The 14421-nt window shown below is 34.4% G+C and overlaps 1 protein-coding gene across 1 annotated transcript; it reads right to left on the bottom strand.

The window, feature by feature from the left end:
- Positions 1 to 1043: 1043 nt before the first annotated feature.
- On the bottom strand, positions 1044 to 5117 carry HCF136 (photosystem II stability/assembly factor, chloroplast (HCF136)). The gene is made up of 9 exons (XM_016331283.3): positions 4588 to 5117; positions 3770 to 4005; positions 3318 to 3448; positions 2987 to 3119; positions 2760 to 2882; positions 2528 to 2602; positions 2208 to 2323; positions 1846 to 1929; positions 1044 to 1410 (listed from the first exon to the last, which is right to left on the bottom strand). The coding sequence occupies exons 1-8, from the start codon at positions 4955 to 4957 to the stop codon at positions 1863 to 1865; spliced, it is 1251 nt and encodes a 416-aa protein (XP_016186769.1). The 5' UTR covers positions 4958 to 5117; the 3' UTR covers positions 1044 to 1410; positions 1846 to 1862.
- Positions 5118 to 14421: the final 9304 nt, after the last annotated feature.

Here is a 14421-nt window from a genome sequence, read left to right as displayed (position 1 = left end):
AATTATTATTAATTAATAATTATTTAATTTTTATTTTTAAAATATAAAATTAATTATTATTAATTATATTTATTTAAAATTAGCTGATTAAGAATGATTTATTTTCTACATTTTTTTATTAAAAGTTTATAGAACAATAGGTAAATAAATATGGTAACAGTCTGATATATCAAAATGAATAATTATGCTTTCAGACACAACAAAAAATAATAATAAAAATAAATGATGAACTACGAAAATAAAACAAAAATCTGTTATCATTTTTATTTTAATTTATGCAAGTATGCTTTTGGAAAAAAAAAAAAACAGAACTGAAATGCATAGTATTTTTTTTTTTAACAAAAAACTCAACACAACAAGGTGAAGCATCAATAAAAAAACATTAAACAGATAAAATAAACTAATTTCTAATCATTTTCGACAATACCATCAAGACATCAACACTCCAAAAGATCAAATATCACTCCACTTTTTGTAATTCCTAATCGATCTGTTGACTATTTCTGCAACACCTATTTCTTGACTTCTACTAAAGACTTTGTCATTCCTTTTTAAGTATTTTTTGACTCCTAAAGACTCTGTCATTCCTTTCTAACTAAGTGCTCTCAAAGATAACAATAAAACCAAATTCACCAACATTTTCTATTAGTCCTTTCTAACTAAGTGCTCTCAAAGATAACAATAAAACCAAACTCACCAACATTCTATTAAATCAACTGCATGATTGACCTTGGTTTAATTTACGGTGATTCAGTTCTATATCCACCAATTCTATATCTTGTATTCATGTTTTAAAGTCTTCTATCTTACTTTTAAATTTGTTCGACTTCGTTTCGTTTTTTCATTATTTAGTTAAACTTAATGGGATCGAATTTGTGCATGCAGCACGGGTAATAGCACCAAAAGAATTAAATAAAACGATTATATATTTCATATCATGAGAAGAAAAAAAGAAGGATTAATGCAGCAAATCTCAGAGAACATATATGTACTCCCTAACTCCCTCCTCAAGAATGAATTAAAAAATGAAAGAAAAGTGCCTATTTTATTTTGAGGAAGGAGTAATCTCTAGTAATTATATTATAGGGAAGATTATTCGTTGATGTTAATATGCACAACTTCAATGTCCACTAGCATAACCTATTCCATTGGAACATGCATTCTGCTTGAGTACAACAACGCAGCATAAAATTGCATTTCAATGTGAAAGTTACATACATGGCAATTACAATTTCAGATTACATAATACAGCTTTCTTCACAAGTTGTGATGTTTGTTTCCTTCTATATCTCCTCAAATTTTTCGGCACAACACCAGGGAGTCGATTTGATCCCAAAGCTCTATCCACAGATAATGAATACTAAGCATGGATATGTAATCAGCTACAAAATTGCAATCCAGTTGACAAACCTACAACATTTCCACATGTAAGTTAGAAAATCAAACTCTAGTTATCCTATGCTTGAGGAAATTGGCAAATCTTACAAGCAATAACAAGGGATATAAATCTCCAACCCATAAACCAGATAAATGTGGTGGTGGCGGGATGAATAGATATTATGTAGCTTCTAATTCTCAGTCTCAAAATAATTATAAACCTATACAGTTAGACAGGTGGTTAGATGAGCGGATACTAGAAGGGTTCGAAACAATGGTGAACATATGAACATGACCATGTTATGTTCATTTTGAACATAAGTGATACCAAAAGTTAACACGATGAACAATCCCTGGTGAAAATGAGAACATGACCTTGGCAGGTGAAAAGAGGATCTAAATCCAAATTGAAAGATGTTGGCTATAGCTTATGTCAAGTTCCAGAAACAGAAAAAGATCAAATATTACCATGTTGAGTTGCAGCTTCATCCAAGGTAGCGAAGCAAGACTCCATCATTCCCCAATACAAACCCCTTCTTGTCATCAAGGAACCTGCAGCAAGTAGGCAGTTTACAACAAAATTTTACTGAAAATTGTTATCAAACAGTGTTGACTAATTATCCTAACTCGTATATATTTTATTTCATCTGAAATTTTTTCATCCTATTCAATTTACACAACTTAACAGATATAGGTTTTAAGTTGACAGTTAACTGTTGATAAGAAAGCTCCAGCCTCCAAGTAAATTTGTTGCTTGAAGTTGTAGGATACAATATTAAATAAATATGATTGTTTAAAGGTGAGGATGGTGTAGAATTAATTAAACTTACTTCACTGAGTATAAATTTGCAGCAATGTTGTCAGCAGCTTTGTCACGGATCCATGACTTGCCACCATTAGTAGTTCTCAACAGAATACCACTTCCACCTGCTGCCCAAGCCTCCTCCTGTATGCATGATTCATAAACATTTTTTTAAAAAGGGCTTAAGGTTTCATTACTCTCTTCTTTCATAACTTAAAAAAATAATAAAAAAGGACAATAATAATAATTGAAGAGGATCACAATAACTGAAGAGGCAATGGTCGTATAAAATTGTTGCATGCAAGATCTGGGTAGCTAACAAAAACTCTGAATGCATGAAAACTTCACCTGTGATCGATACCCCACATCAAGAATGCCAAAACCTCGGCTTTGAACGGGAACCTCCTCAAATTCTTCGGTCAACTGAAACAATGAAATATCTTATATATGTTTTCTTGTTCTAAAATCCTATACAACCAGATTTGCAAAGAGGACAGAGTGACATGGAAAGGAGTGAAAAAATAGAAGACTGTTACTCTTAATATCGATATCATAGTATTTGACTCTCAGAATTACTCACCCCTGTGCCCTTGCTGAGATAAAGGCCACCACCACGAACAAGAAGCCACAGACCACCATCAGCTCTCCATCCCATGTTCTGGATTCTTCTGGCAACTGCTCTATTATGTGGCTGCCAGAATGGCTGAAAATCAGAGAAAAATAACCATTAACATCACAAAAATGCCACAGCATGGTAGCAGGCAAGTAGAAGTGAAAGAACAATGTCATCACAAAGTAAAAGCCCACCTGACCAGGTTCCCATGTTAGATAGAAGTTGCCACGACTTGAGACTGCAACATACCTCCCATCTGGAGAGCGATTGACAGTATTGAACGTCCCGGTGTAATAACTTGCACCACTAATACCACTAGAGACTGTTCTGAAGAAGCAACATAGATAGATAAATGTCTTGACTAAATGACCCATACAAATGAAAAGGGCAGATGAAATTGCAACATATACATAAAATGTAAAAGATGAAACAATGAATGAATTTTTGAAGCATATAACATATATTTTAGAACTTAATATTTCAATATTATCTGTGCAATATGCGAGTAACGTATCAGAAACACACCGATTAAGAGTAGCTGACACCGTTTCCTGAACAGCAGCCTTCCAATTGTAGCCTCTGTTTGATGTAACGTAGATTGCACCTTCGTCAGTCACCATCTCTGCACTCTTTTCACCGGTTGCCTTTATATATACCTGAAGATATTATTTCAAAACAAGAAACAATATTCAGACCATACAAAAGAGTGAGAAAACAATTCAATATTTGACAGGGTACAGGTCATACTGAATATGCATACACACATATACAGATTCATTATTTATATATTTGAAATATTAATATGCAACCAACAACCAAAAACTTCTCAAAAGAGTATGCTTTAGTTGGTCCTTTTAAAGAAAAGGTGACATATTTTCTTTGGCCTCATTTTCCCTTTGCTGCTATGTTCATCATAAAAGGGAAAGCTTACTTCCTACGACTGCAATATTTTATAGCACTGACCAAACAAGACATACCATATCCCCTGGAAGTTGAGCACTAAGTGGTATCCTTTCCCAACTTTCTCCAGCATCAGAAGTATATAATAGAATTGCAGGCTTTCCAACTATCCACCCTTCCTTCCCTTTGAAGCTGATGGAATTAAATCTATAGTTAAAATCTTCATCCTCTGCAGAGGGTATCGAACGGGGAGCCCAAGTGTTTCCACCATCTTTTGTCTCCATAATGGTTTGCCTAGTCCCCAAAAGGAAACCTATCAACCAACACCATTTTACACCCAACACAATTAAAACAAAAACCTCAAGCCATAACAATTCCAAAGTAAAACATAAACAGATTAACCTTTAAAAAAATAAATAAATAAAGAAATAAAGAAAAAGAAGCTCATCCGGAAGCTGAAGATATTAGGATCTCAATTATTCATTTTTTTTTCTCCCATTTAAACCAATAGATAAAAATACATACAAAATGAATATCTATAAATTTGGTTAGAAATCGACCCACTCAAATAAAGAAAATATTACAGAGTGAAAAGTGAATTTAATCCTAGCTCACATTGAAATCCAAGTTCACTCCCACTCACTCCACCAACTCCCAAACAGGGCCAACCTCTGCCTCGACCTCAAATTTGAACTCAATTACATCAATTCAGCATATAGAAGCAAAATGAACTAGGCTAGAGCCGATCCTTCATACACTCATGTGACAGCTGTGAGTAACTAACTCGTAACAAACTAATAACAAGTATAACAGACTTAACTAACTAACTACCATTTTCTAATACAGCAAGCGCAAAGAAATGAAAGAAAAGTTGAAGATATAGATAGTAAGATACCGTGGTTGGGATCATCGGGAACAAACGCAATGTCAAGGAGCACGACACCGGGATCGATAGGGAGGTAAACTCTCTCCCACTCCGACAGCGCTTCCTCCGACCTCGCAGCCTGTTCAAATCCAACGAGCTGAGGAATCGAGAGCGAGACGGCGGCAGTGTCGGCGATGAAGCGTCTCCGGGAGAGAGAGAATTGATCGTCCTGGTGCGGCTGAAGAGACGCTCTGGGAACGAAGGTGCAGCTGCTGGTGCTGGTGTTCCGATTCTGAGGGTTTTGGGAATGGCGAGACTTTGCGGCGGAGAGAGAGGGTAAGGAAGGCCTGAAGAAGGTGGAGGTGAGGTTGGAGCAGTCAGTGAAACGCAGAGTCGCCATTGAAAGAAGCTTCGAGGTTTCTCTCTCTAGATTTTCTCTCTCTTACTTATCCTGCAACGGCTTCGCGGGTGATTTAAAGGAGATTTACATTCCCTACTATGAGTGGTTGAGTGACCTGACACGCCATGCATCTATATGATCCATCATTTATGTATTCGCCATTTAATTTTTAATTATTTATAAACTTATAGTAAGTTTTTAGACAGAGTATTTTAAAATTTTAAAGGATTCAAATGTTGTGCAATTAAATTGCCAGCATTGAAATATATTTTAATTTAAAAATATTTCATGATGGTTTGAACCCTCGTTAAAGTCGGTGTTTGTTTTTTTTTTTTTTTTTTTTTACTTGAAAACATTATATAGAATATAATAAGAATATTTTAATTTTTAAAAAATAAAAATAATTAGCCTTGCAGCATTCAATCATTTCTATCATATATAGGCTCAATTTTATGGAAATGAAAGGCATATGTGTGCTATTCTTAGATATGAATTTATGAGGGACTAGACATATATGTGGGACAGTTTTTTGGCAGTGTGAGGTAGAAGAATTAGGACCTGCGAGTTCTTTAGTTTTAAATTTTTGCAAAACAAATCGCACGGTCCGATTTGTATGGTAAAAGAATTTAAAATTTCGGAAGGTTGAAATCGGACCCTCCGTGTTGCTTAAGCTTGGTTTTTTAATATGAAATAGCACATCAAATCGCATGGTCCGAGTTCCATGCTGAGAATTTGAATTTGAGAAGATTGAAGTCGAACCCTCCTTTTTGCGTGAGCTTGGCAATTTTTTATATGAACTGGTAGATGAAATCGCATGGTTCGATTTCATTTCTTAATATTTTTTTTTTAAATCAGGTTAACCTAGTCGTAGGGTGCGAGTTGATTAAAGAGGCCTATATAAAAGTGTGAAGTGAACTGGTGGTAGCTTACTTGCGTCTTCTTCCGCTTCTTGAACGGCTGCTTCTTCTGTTTCTTCTTTCTGGTTTCTTCATTGCTTGTTTTGAACCTGAAAATCTAGTAGCTAAAGTTATGCTTCTTTTTGGTGATTGAGAGAAATGAGTGACAGAGTGTTACTAAAAGTGTATTATTTTGGTCAGATTTTGTTACAAACGTCTGAAGGAGTAAAATTTATTTGTGAAAATCCGCTAGATGTTGTTATTCCTTTTATCATCTCATTTGAGGAGCTCAAATGTGTGATCTGTGAAAAGATTGATTCTGAGAGGGCAAGAAAAATATCCTGTATTCTATACAGATATCCCATACCGATGTTTGGTGGATTCGTCTAGTATCAAACTAAATATGTGACGGACGAAGCGAGCATGCAAGAGATATTTTTAATGTATATTGAAAACCGGGCTCAGATCTTGTTCATCGAGTTGTATGTTGAGTTTGAACAATCTAAGGCCGACCGGAATATTCTACGGAAGATTATAATAGTGACAGTGAAGAAGAGTTCGAAAGCAACTACGAATTTGTTGGTCTAGATGAAGATGAAGAACAAGGTGACAGAACTATGGCTCCAGATGTGACAAAGGTGGCAAATGCACTCGCAAACGAAGTGCCGTTTGAGGAGCCATCATTCATGCGAGTTTTGGACTTGGAAGCCATGCATGTTCCGGAGTTTCCGGAATATATGACTGCAGGTACGTAATTCGTCGTATTAGTTTTTTTTAGTTAGTTATTGATTTAGTTATGAATAAATTAGTATTTATTTACCATTATTTAATCATGCGTTGATGTCATAGTTGTCATGATCAAACCGGTGCTCGAACGGTTCAGGTGACTGGGTCACTGGTTTAATCGCTGGGTAAGTAGTTGAACCGGTTGACCCGGTTCTATGTAAATAAAAAATAAAAAATAGTATGAATGTTAAATAAGAAACTTCAAAATGCATGTGTTTACTAACATTTTAAAAATATCAAGTTATTTTAAACCAATATGGAACATGAACAATAAATATTTTATTTTTTTACTATTATATACTACAAGTATTTATTAGAAAATAATAATAAAATTCTCTACAATATGATTATTAAAAATTACGTGAGTTTGTAATTATCATTCACACTGGTTCGATGCCTTGTACGGTTCAAATCTAATGAATCGGACCGGTTAGGGTCCGGTTCATTGGGTTTGACAGTCAAATCGGCCGGTCCGGTCCAGTTTTTACATCTGATGCTGATGTTCTTATTTTGTTTATTGTTCTGGAATAACATGATGTAAGGTTTGGATTTATATCATACTAGATGCAGTGAATATTGATTTACCTTTATTATCGATTTTGAAATATCTGTGTATTAATTTAATTTTTCCTATGGTGGTTGTCCCAGCAGAAATTCCTATTGTCGCAGATGGTGAATTTGCCGTTGGTATGGAGTTCAGTTCCAGGGAAGCTGTTATTAAGGCGATAAAAGAGTATACCATACGACAAAGCATAGACTACCGGGTATATGAGTCTGAGCCGTTAACATTTTATGCCAATTGTATACAGTATGGGTCAGGGTGTGATAGGCTTATCAGGGTTAGCTTGATCAGCAGGAAGTACTGTTGGGTTATAAGGAGGTATAATGGTAGTCACACCTGTACCAGAGCCACCATTTCACAGGATCATTCGAAGCTGGATTCTATCACAATTGCAGAAGTAATAAAGCCATTGGTTGAGGCTGACCCCTCCTTAAAGGTAAAATCGGTTATAGCAGAAGTGCAATCGAAGTTCAACTACACCGTTAGTTATCGGAAAGCATGGTTGGCTAAGCAAAGGGCAGTAGAAAAAAATATTTGGAGGTTGGAAAGTATCGTACGAACCGTTGCCTATATGGTTTGAGGCCATGTGTCATAAGGAGCCATCAGCTGTTGTCCATTTTGAGAATATGCCTGCATATCAAGGCGATGACTTGTGGGTGATATTCGGGTACTGCATCGAGTATTTTGGAGTTATTACTCCTGTATTAGGGCATTCAGACATTGTAAGCCAATTGTCCAGGTGGATGGGACTCACTTGTACGGAAAGTATAAGGGTTGTCTACTAGTGGCAGTTTCACAGGATAGCAACAATAATATCGTCCCAATTGCGTTTGCTATTGTGGATGGAGAGACTTCTGATGCATGACACTTTTTCCTTAGTAACCTGTGTCAACATGTTGTCACTCGGGATGGTATGGGTCTAAAAGAACCTCCTTCTCCTGTTTCAAACTGTGACATACCCCAATATTATTGATGTATTGGAAATGATGGGTGAATTGTGTCTGAGGTACATACTGGCTTGAGGACTGAGGTTGTTCTTGTGGAAGCGGATTTGGAGGTGATATATGCGGCGAATGTGGCTCCTGTTCTTCATTGTCATCATCCATATCCTAACTACCCTCATCGGTATCCAGATTACCCTCATCCATATCCTGATTACCTTCATCATTCTCTTGACCCACAAGATTCGACAAGTTCAAGCGGTCCCCAAATTTTGATCGGTACCAGTACATGTAACTATCCAATGGATGTTGTGAAGGCATGGGAACTCAGAAAGAACGTAGTTATACCTGTTTGTCCAATGCATCACCCAAATTGAATGACTCGGTGCCGTGGCCCAGTTAAGATTCTTAGGACCCGTCAGGACTTCTCCATGCGCCTTGTCCAGATTCCGCTCCTGATTAGGTACTCCCTGAACGAAACCGAAATGTCGCCTAAACCTATTGGTAGCATGCCACTCGATACATTCAAATGACACCAATGGAACTGTAGCGTTCCAGACACTGCATGTAGATTTCAGCAGGAATTATGTTCGGATCCACGCGATCCACAGCATAAGCAACCCACACAAACTGGGAAAAATAAAGGAAACTCATTATTACAACCCACAATACCAATAACAATAACAATGCTTCATAATTTTGTCCCAGACCCTAAACCCGAAACTAATACTTCTTTAATTAAAACACACCTGGTCTTCCTAAAGTTCATTAAAGGCCTTCCTAAAGTGAGCTAGATTCAGATATCTATATCGTCGGTCACCACGCTCCCAGTTACGCCACCTAATATGATATATTCAATTAGCTCAACTGAATCTTAAATATCAAGATACGAGTACATTGTAACATAATATTACCTGTTTGCTAGCGGAAAACTGCAGAGTTCCCTAAGAAGCGGCGATAGATATGGCAGTCGGATCCAAGCCCAACCGAATAGAAGTGTTAGTGGACCATCTATTTTCTTATAGTTAAAATGAGATGCCCTGCATAATGCCCTGTAGAGGTGTACTAGGCATGCCGATCCCCAGCCATACTATCCAATACTGACAAAATCACGAAATAAGGGTAGAAATTTCCAGTGCACACCTGCCCCAGACTTATCCCCAAACAAGATCGTCCCGATCAGCAACATAATGTGGCACCTCACATACCTCTGTATACTGATTTCATCAGTCAACTCTAAATTTTCTTTTAGATCCCGCAGCCAGGTCAATTTTATGCAGCTACCTCTACAGTCCGACTTACACGGTGCAACTCCAAATTGAAGCAAATACTCTGCCTCCAAGGCTTCAAAACTACTCATTGTCATCCCTGTGACTGAAAGACCATCCGTCGGAAGACCAAGAATTAGAGCCACATCTTCAAGAATCACGGCACATTCACCAATAGGAAGGTAAAACGTATGTGTGTCTGGGTGCCAACGTTCGATTAGAGCATTCATCAATGCTTTCTGACACTGCACTACCCCAATCTGAGATACATGATAAAAACCGGTAAGTCGTAAATGCTCCTCCACCCTATCGTTGTACCGATCCGGAGGAACTGGGTGGTCACATGTCAATATTCTTAATTTCTACAAAAAAAACATAACAAATTACTAGTCAACTCATTAATAATTACTAACTTACTATCATAAATCATTTTACTGAATCCTTATAAAACTAATTATTCTAACTTCTAAAATTAATTATTAATTCTTAAAATTATTCATAACTAACTACTAATAAAAATAATTATTAATACATATATTCCTAATCAAAATTCTCAACAATATTACAACATCTAGAATAATATCTAATATTAATTACTCATTTACTATCATTTAAACATTTTTTCTCAATTATAAAAAATATTAATAATCAGTGTATGCCATCATTCATTTTCTAACAACGGTAATAACAATTAACTTGCTAATAATGTTTATTACAATTAAAAAAATTTAAATATTCTCATAATAAAACCTAACGTGCTTTAATAAAAATAATCCTACTAATCATTCAGTACTAACAATTTCTCACAATAACAATAACATTTAACTTCATCCATAACAGTTATAGTTAATATTTTTAAAAGAATTTAAAAAAAATTAACGTTCTTTTCAAACATAATTATACTAAAAAATAATAAAAAATTAAAATCAAGATTACATTCTTTATAAAAAGACCTTATCATTCTGTTTACATTTTAAAATTCAAAAACTAACAAGAATAATAATAATAAATTTTCTAATAATAATATTTATAATTAAAAATTAGTAAAAGAATTTTAGAAAAATCTAACAAATATTGAAAAATACTAATAATCATTCTATTTATATTCTTAAATTACATTTCTAACTAATAATTATAAACATAAAAAATTTAAAAAATTCAAAAAAAAACTTACATAATTAGAATGACTGAGATAATGAATAATATGAAACTCAAATCGATCAACATCTTTAATTTTATATTTTTTTGGCATGATTTTTTTTCCTCCACCATGCAAAGCTCCCCTCAAAAACGCATAAAGGAAGAAGAAGGTGGGAGTGAAGTTGAGAGTGGAATGTGAAAATAATGACACCGTTCGGGGAGAAGCTCCTGCGCGACGCGTGTCCAGGCTGCATCAAATCGGACTGTGTGTTTGGTGAAACGCAACTCGGACGTGTGGTGAATGAAACTCGCAGGATCCGAGTTGTGGCTCCACTGATACCACAAAATTATGAAGCACATTCCTTTACCATATTAGAGTCCAACACCAATCATGCATCCATATGCAAATTAAAAAGTGTCATATATAGCTTGGTTTGGTAGGGTAAAATTTTTATTTGTTGAGAGTAACTTATGAAAACTATTTTTTAAAAGTTAGGTTTTTAAAAATAGTAATAATTCTCTTTAGTCAAATAAAAGATCAAACTAAAAATAATTTTTGACAAGTATAAGTATTATAATTGTATTTGATAAAATAAATTTTAAAAATAAAAAAATCATAATAATAGACATATATATAATAAAAAATAATTATTTTTTTATTAATAATTAATAAAAATAATTTTAAATACTTATTATTAAATAAAATTATATTAAATTTTTTAATTTTGATCAGTACCAATAAATTTTAAATATTTTTATTTGGATACTTTTAAAAACTGTATCTATAAATACATGAACTTTTAATTTAACAAATATAAAACAAATTATTTATACATAAACTACTCTCCAAAAAACTTTACTAAATTAAGCTATTATCCACTTAGTTAAACCAACTCGAGGGACAGAATAGAAGCATTTTCTGATGATTCCAACATAAAAATGTCTGCATCTTATTTCACCTCATCTCATATTAAACAAAAGTCAACTTGATAACAAGCATTTGACTAAAAACTAAAGTGCAGAGAGTTAGACATGATAGAACCTAGAAACGGTTGCAACGGGCGGAACACAGAAACCAATCAGAAAGACATAGCCAGCAAAATTGGTAGCTGCAAACAGTGCATGTTACGTGCATGCAACCCCCGTTCCTCTCAATGGGTTGCTTACAACTAGGGCATTTCTTGGTGAAAGTAGAGATCCAACGCAAGCTCTTAGAATCACCACTTTCTTGGTTCTTCTTAGCCATCATTTCACAACTCACGGGTCTATGAGCATCTTCGCCGCATCCCCAGCAAAACTTATGCCCATTCCTGCAACTTACTTCAACATATTTGTTAACATAATTTCCATCTGATTTGTAACGAACAGCAAGATCGCAATCAGCCCTTGGACACCATTTTATATTCTTTCTTGTTTCGACATAAGATCGTAACAAGAAACGATCGTACATCTTCCTGTTTTGCTGGCTAGCGAATCGGCGAATCATGTTAATCTCCAAAGAAGCCTCACAAGATGGATGAGGGCATCTCATGGGTTTGAGGCACTCATGACGACCTTCTTTGATCTTCTCATTGATGTAGCGCTTCCAACAATCGACGCAGTATGCGTGGCCGCACTTGGCGGATTTCAACTTCTTCTCCAACCAAACCGTATTATCAAAACATATCTCACAAGTTTGGGTTGTTATGATCTCTCCGGAGTTGTGTTTGAGCAATCCAACAAGTTTCCGAACTCTTTCTTCGTCGTCCAACCAGGCCTCGTCGACCTTCGTGGCGCTCCAACCATGGTGGATTAGCAATAGGCACGCCTCGGATTTTGTGATCGAAAGATTAGATGATACCTCATTGATTTTAGTTTTTCGGAGCTTCTTGATGTTTGACTTGGTCAAAGTAGTGAAGCGGCTTCTCTTTCGTGATGTGGTGCATTCTTCTAGAGATTCTTCTTCTTCGTCTTCCAGTGATTCATGGTCTTCTTCGCCTTCCAGTGATTCATCGTCTTCTTCGTCTTCGAGAGGTTCTTCTTCTAGAGATTCTTCTTCTTCATCTTCCAGTGATTCATCGTCTTCTTCGTCTTTCAGAGATTCTTCTTCTTCATCTTCCAGTGATTCTTCGTCTTCTTCCTCTTCGAGAGGTTCTTCTTCTTCATCTTCCAGTGATTCATCGTCTTTTTCGTCTTCCAGAGATTCTTCTTCTTCGTCTTCCAGTGATTCATCATCTTCTTCGTCTTCCAGTGATTCTTCATCTTCTTCCCCTTCCAGAGGTTCTTCTTCTAGAGATTCTTCTTCTTCATCTTCCAGTGATTCATCGTCTTTTTCGTCTTCCAGTGATTCATCATCTTCTTCGTCTTCCAGTGATTCTTCGTCTTCGTCTTCTTCATCTTCCGTTTCATATGTGTGGTTGTTGTTCATGGCGGATGGAACCAAAGGATGCAAGAAATTGAAAAAACAAAAGGGCAGTTGTCTGAGTATGCAAAGACCAAATATATATATATATATATATATAGGTGAGTTCTATCCAACTCTCTCTATTTTAACATGTAAATTATCCTTCGTGATATGGCATGTTTTAATTGGATGCTTAGTTTTAGTTTGAGTTAATTTAACTCAATAAGAGTTAATATCTTAACTACAGTAGTGACTCTTGTAACAGTTATTTATAATGTTTCCATTTCGTTTGAAATTTGAAAAGGTACTATCTAAAAAATAGGAGGTTTAAGTTAAATTTTTTTCTTTCAATTTTAAATTAATTCGACTACACATGTGGAATTTGTTATGAATTTTTATCTGATGGCGTTTAACAATATTCAAATTTAAGTTACTCTTTGCACATGTGGCAAACCGTTTAAACTTCAATTTAAAAATGTTGCCTTTCAAAATTTAATTTAAATCTTAAATATGTTTCACTAAGTTAATTTATAAAATTAATCTTAGCGTTTTATTTATCCTAAAAATTATAAACTAAAATTAAAATTTATAACTTGTTTTAACAGAATTAAAATAAAATAAAAAAGGGAAAATTATTGTAAAGGACCGTTAGGAAGATTTAATTATTAAAAAGGACCTTTAATATTAAAATTATTAAGAAGGACCAAATCTTTTTATAATATTTAAGAAGAAAAATCAAATCTTTTTATAAAGAGACAAATATATCTTTTTTTTTTTTTGTGACTAAATAGAAAAAAAAGAAAAAAAACAGACAAAACTAAATTAATTGGCTAGGGTCATATCTAAATCTATTAGATGTTGAAGCTCACTCCATGGTTGGCTCCAATTCGAGTGAATGTCCTCGACAGAAGCAGCTGCTTTAGCCATACAATCTGCAACACTATTTGCAGTCCTCTGAATTAAAAGAATAGAGACTCTCCAATTCCAATTCATAACCTCCTGTATATGCTTTGCCAAATCCCATTTCGGAATAATAAAAATTACTAAAATAATAATAAAAAATAAAATTTTAATAACAGTTTTACTAAATATTATTTTCTAAAATTGGTCATCTAAAATTTTAAATTAATAATTATTCTTCAGATACTTATACAATAATACTTATTTCGTGTTATGTATTATAGTAAATCGAGTTTATGAACTGATTTAATTTATCATGTATTTTCTATAATAATAAATTGAATTGGATTGATTAGATTTATTAAAGAATTTAGTGCAAATATAATTTTTCACTTGTTTTAATAAATTGAAATGGCCTAATTCGATTTATTTAGATATTTTATCTTATTAATAAATTAAATTTATCTAATTTAATTTATATAGATATATTTAAAACAGATGTATAATCAAATAATTTTATGTAGGACATCTGTATAATTTTAATCTCTATTTAAAAGAACAGGAACCTGAGGAACAAAGAGTGGATTG

The sequence above is a fragment of the Arachis ipaensis genome, chromosome B3 (genome assembly GCF_059453495.1).
Source record: "Arachis ipaensis isolate K30076 ecotype BB chromosome B3, ASM5945349v1, whole genome shotgun sequence".
In the NCBI taxonomy this organism is placed as follows: domain Eukaryota; kingdom Viridiplantae; phylum Streptophyta; class Magnoliopsida; order Fabales; family Fabaceae; genus Arachis; species Arachis ipaensis.
The sequence above is the reverse complement of the archived record's forward strand: the minus strand, read 5'-3'. Positions and strand labels throughout refer to the sequence as shown.

What these genes read in the sequence shown, in the direction of transcription:
- HCF136 (XM_016331283.3), bottom strand. Translation starts at nt 4,957, where the DNA reads ATGGCGACTCTGCGTTTCACTGACTGCTCCAACCTCACCTCCACCTTC. An exon ending in TCCCGATGATCCCAACCACG is followed by an intron (nt 4,006 to 4,587) that starts GTATCTTACTAT and finishes GTTGGTTGATAG; the next exon opens with GTTTCCTTTTGGGGACTAGG. An exon ending in GCAAATTTATACTCAGTGAA is followed by an intron (nt 1,930 to 2,207) that starts GTAAGTTTAATT and finishes TACTTGCTGCAG; the next exon opens with GTTCCTTGATGACAAGAAGG.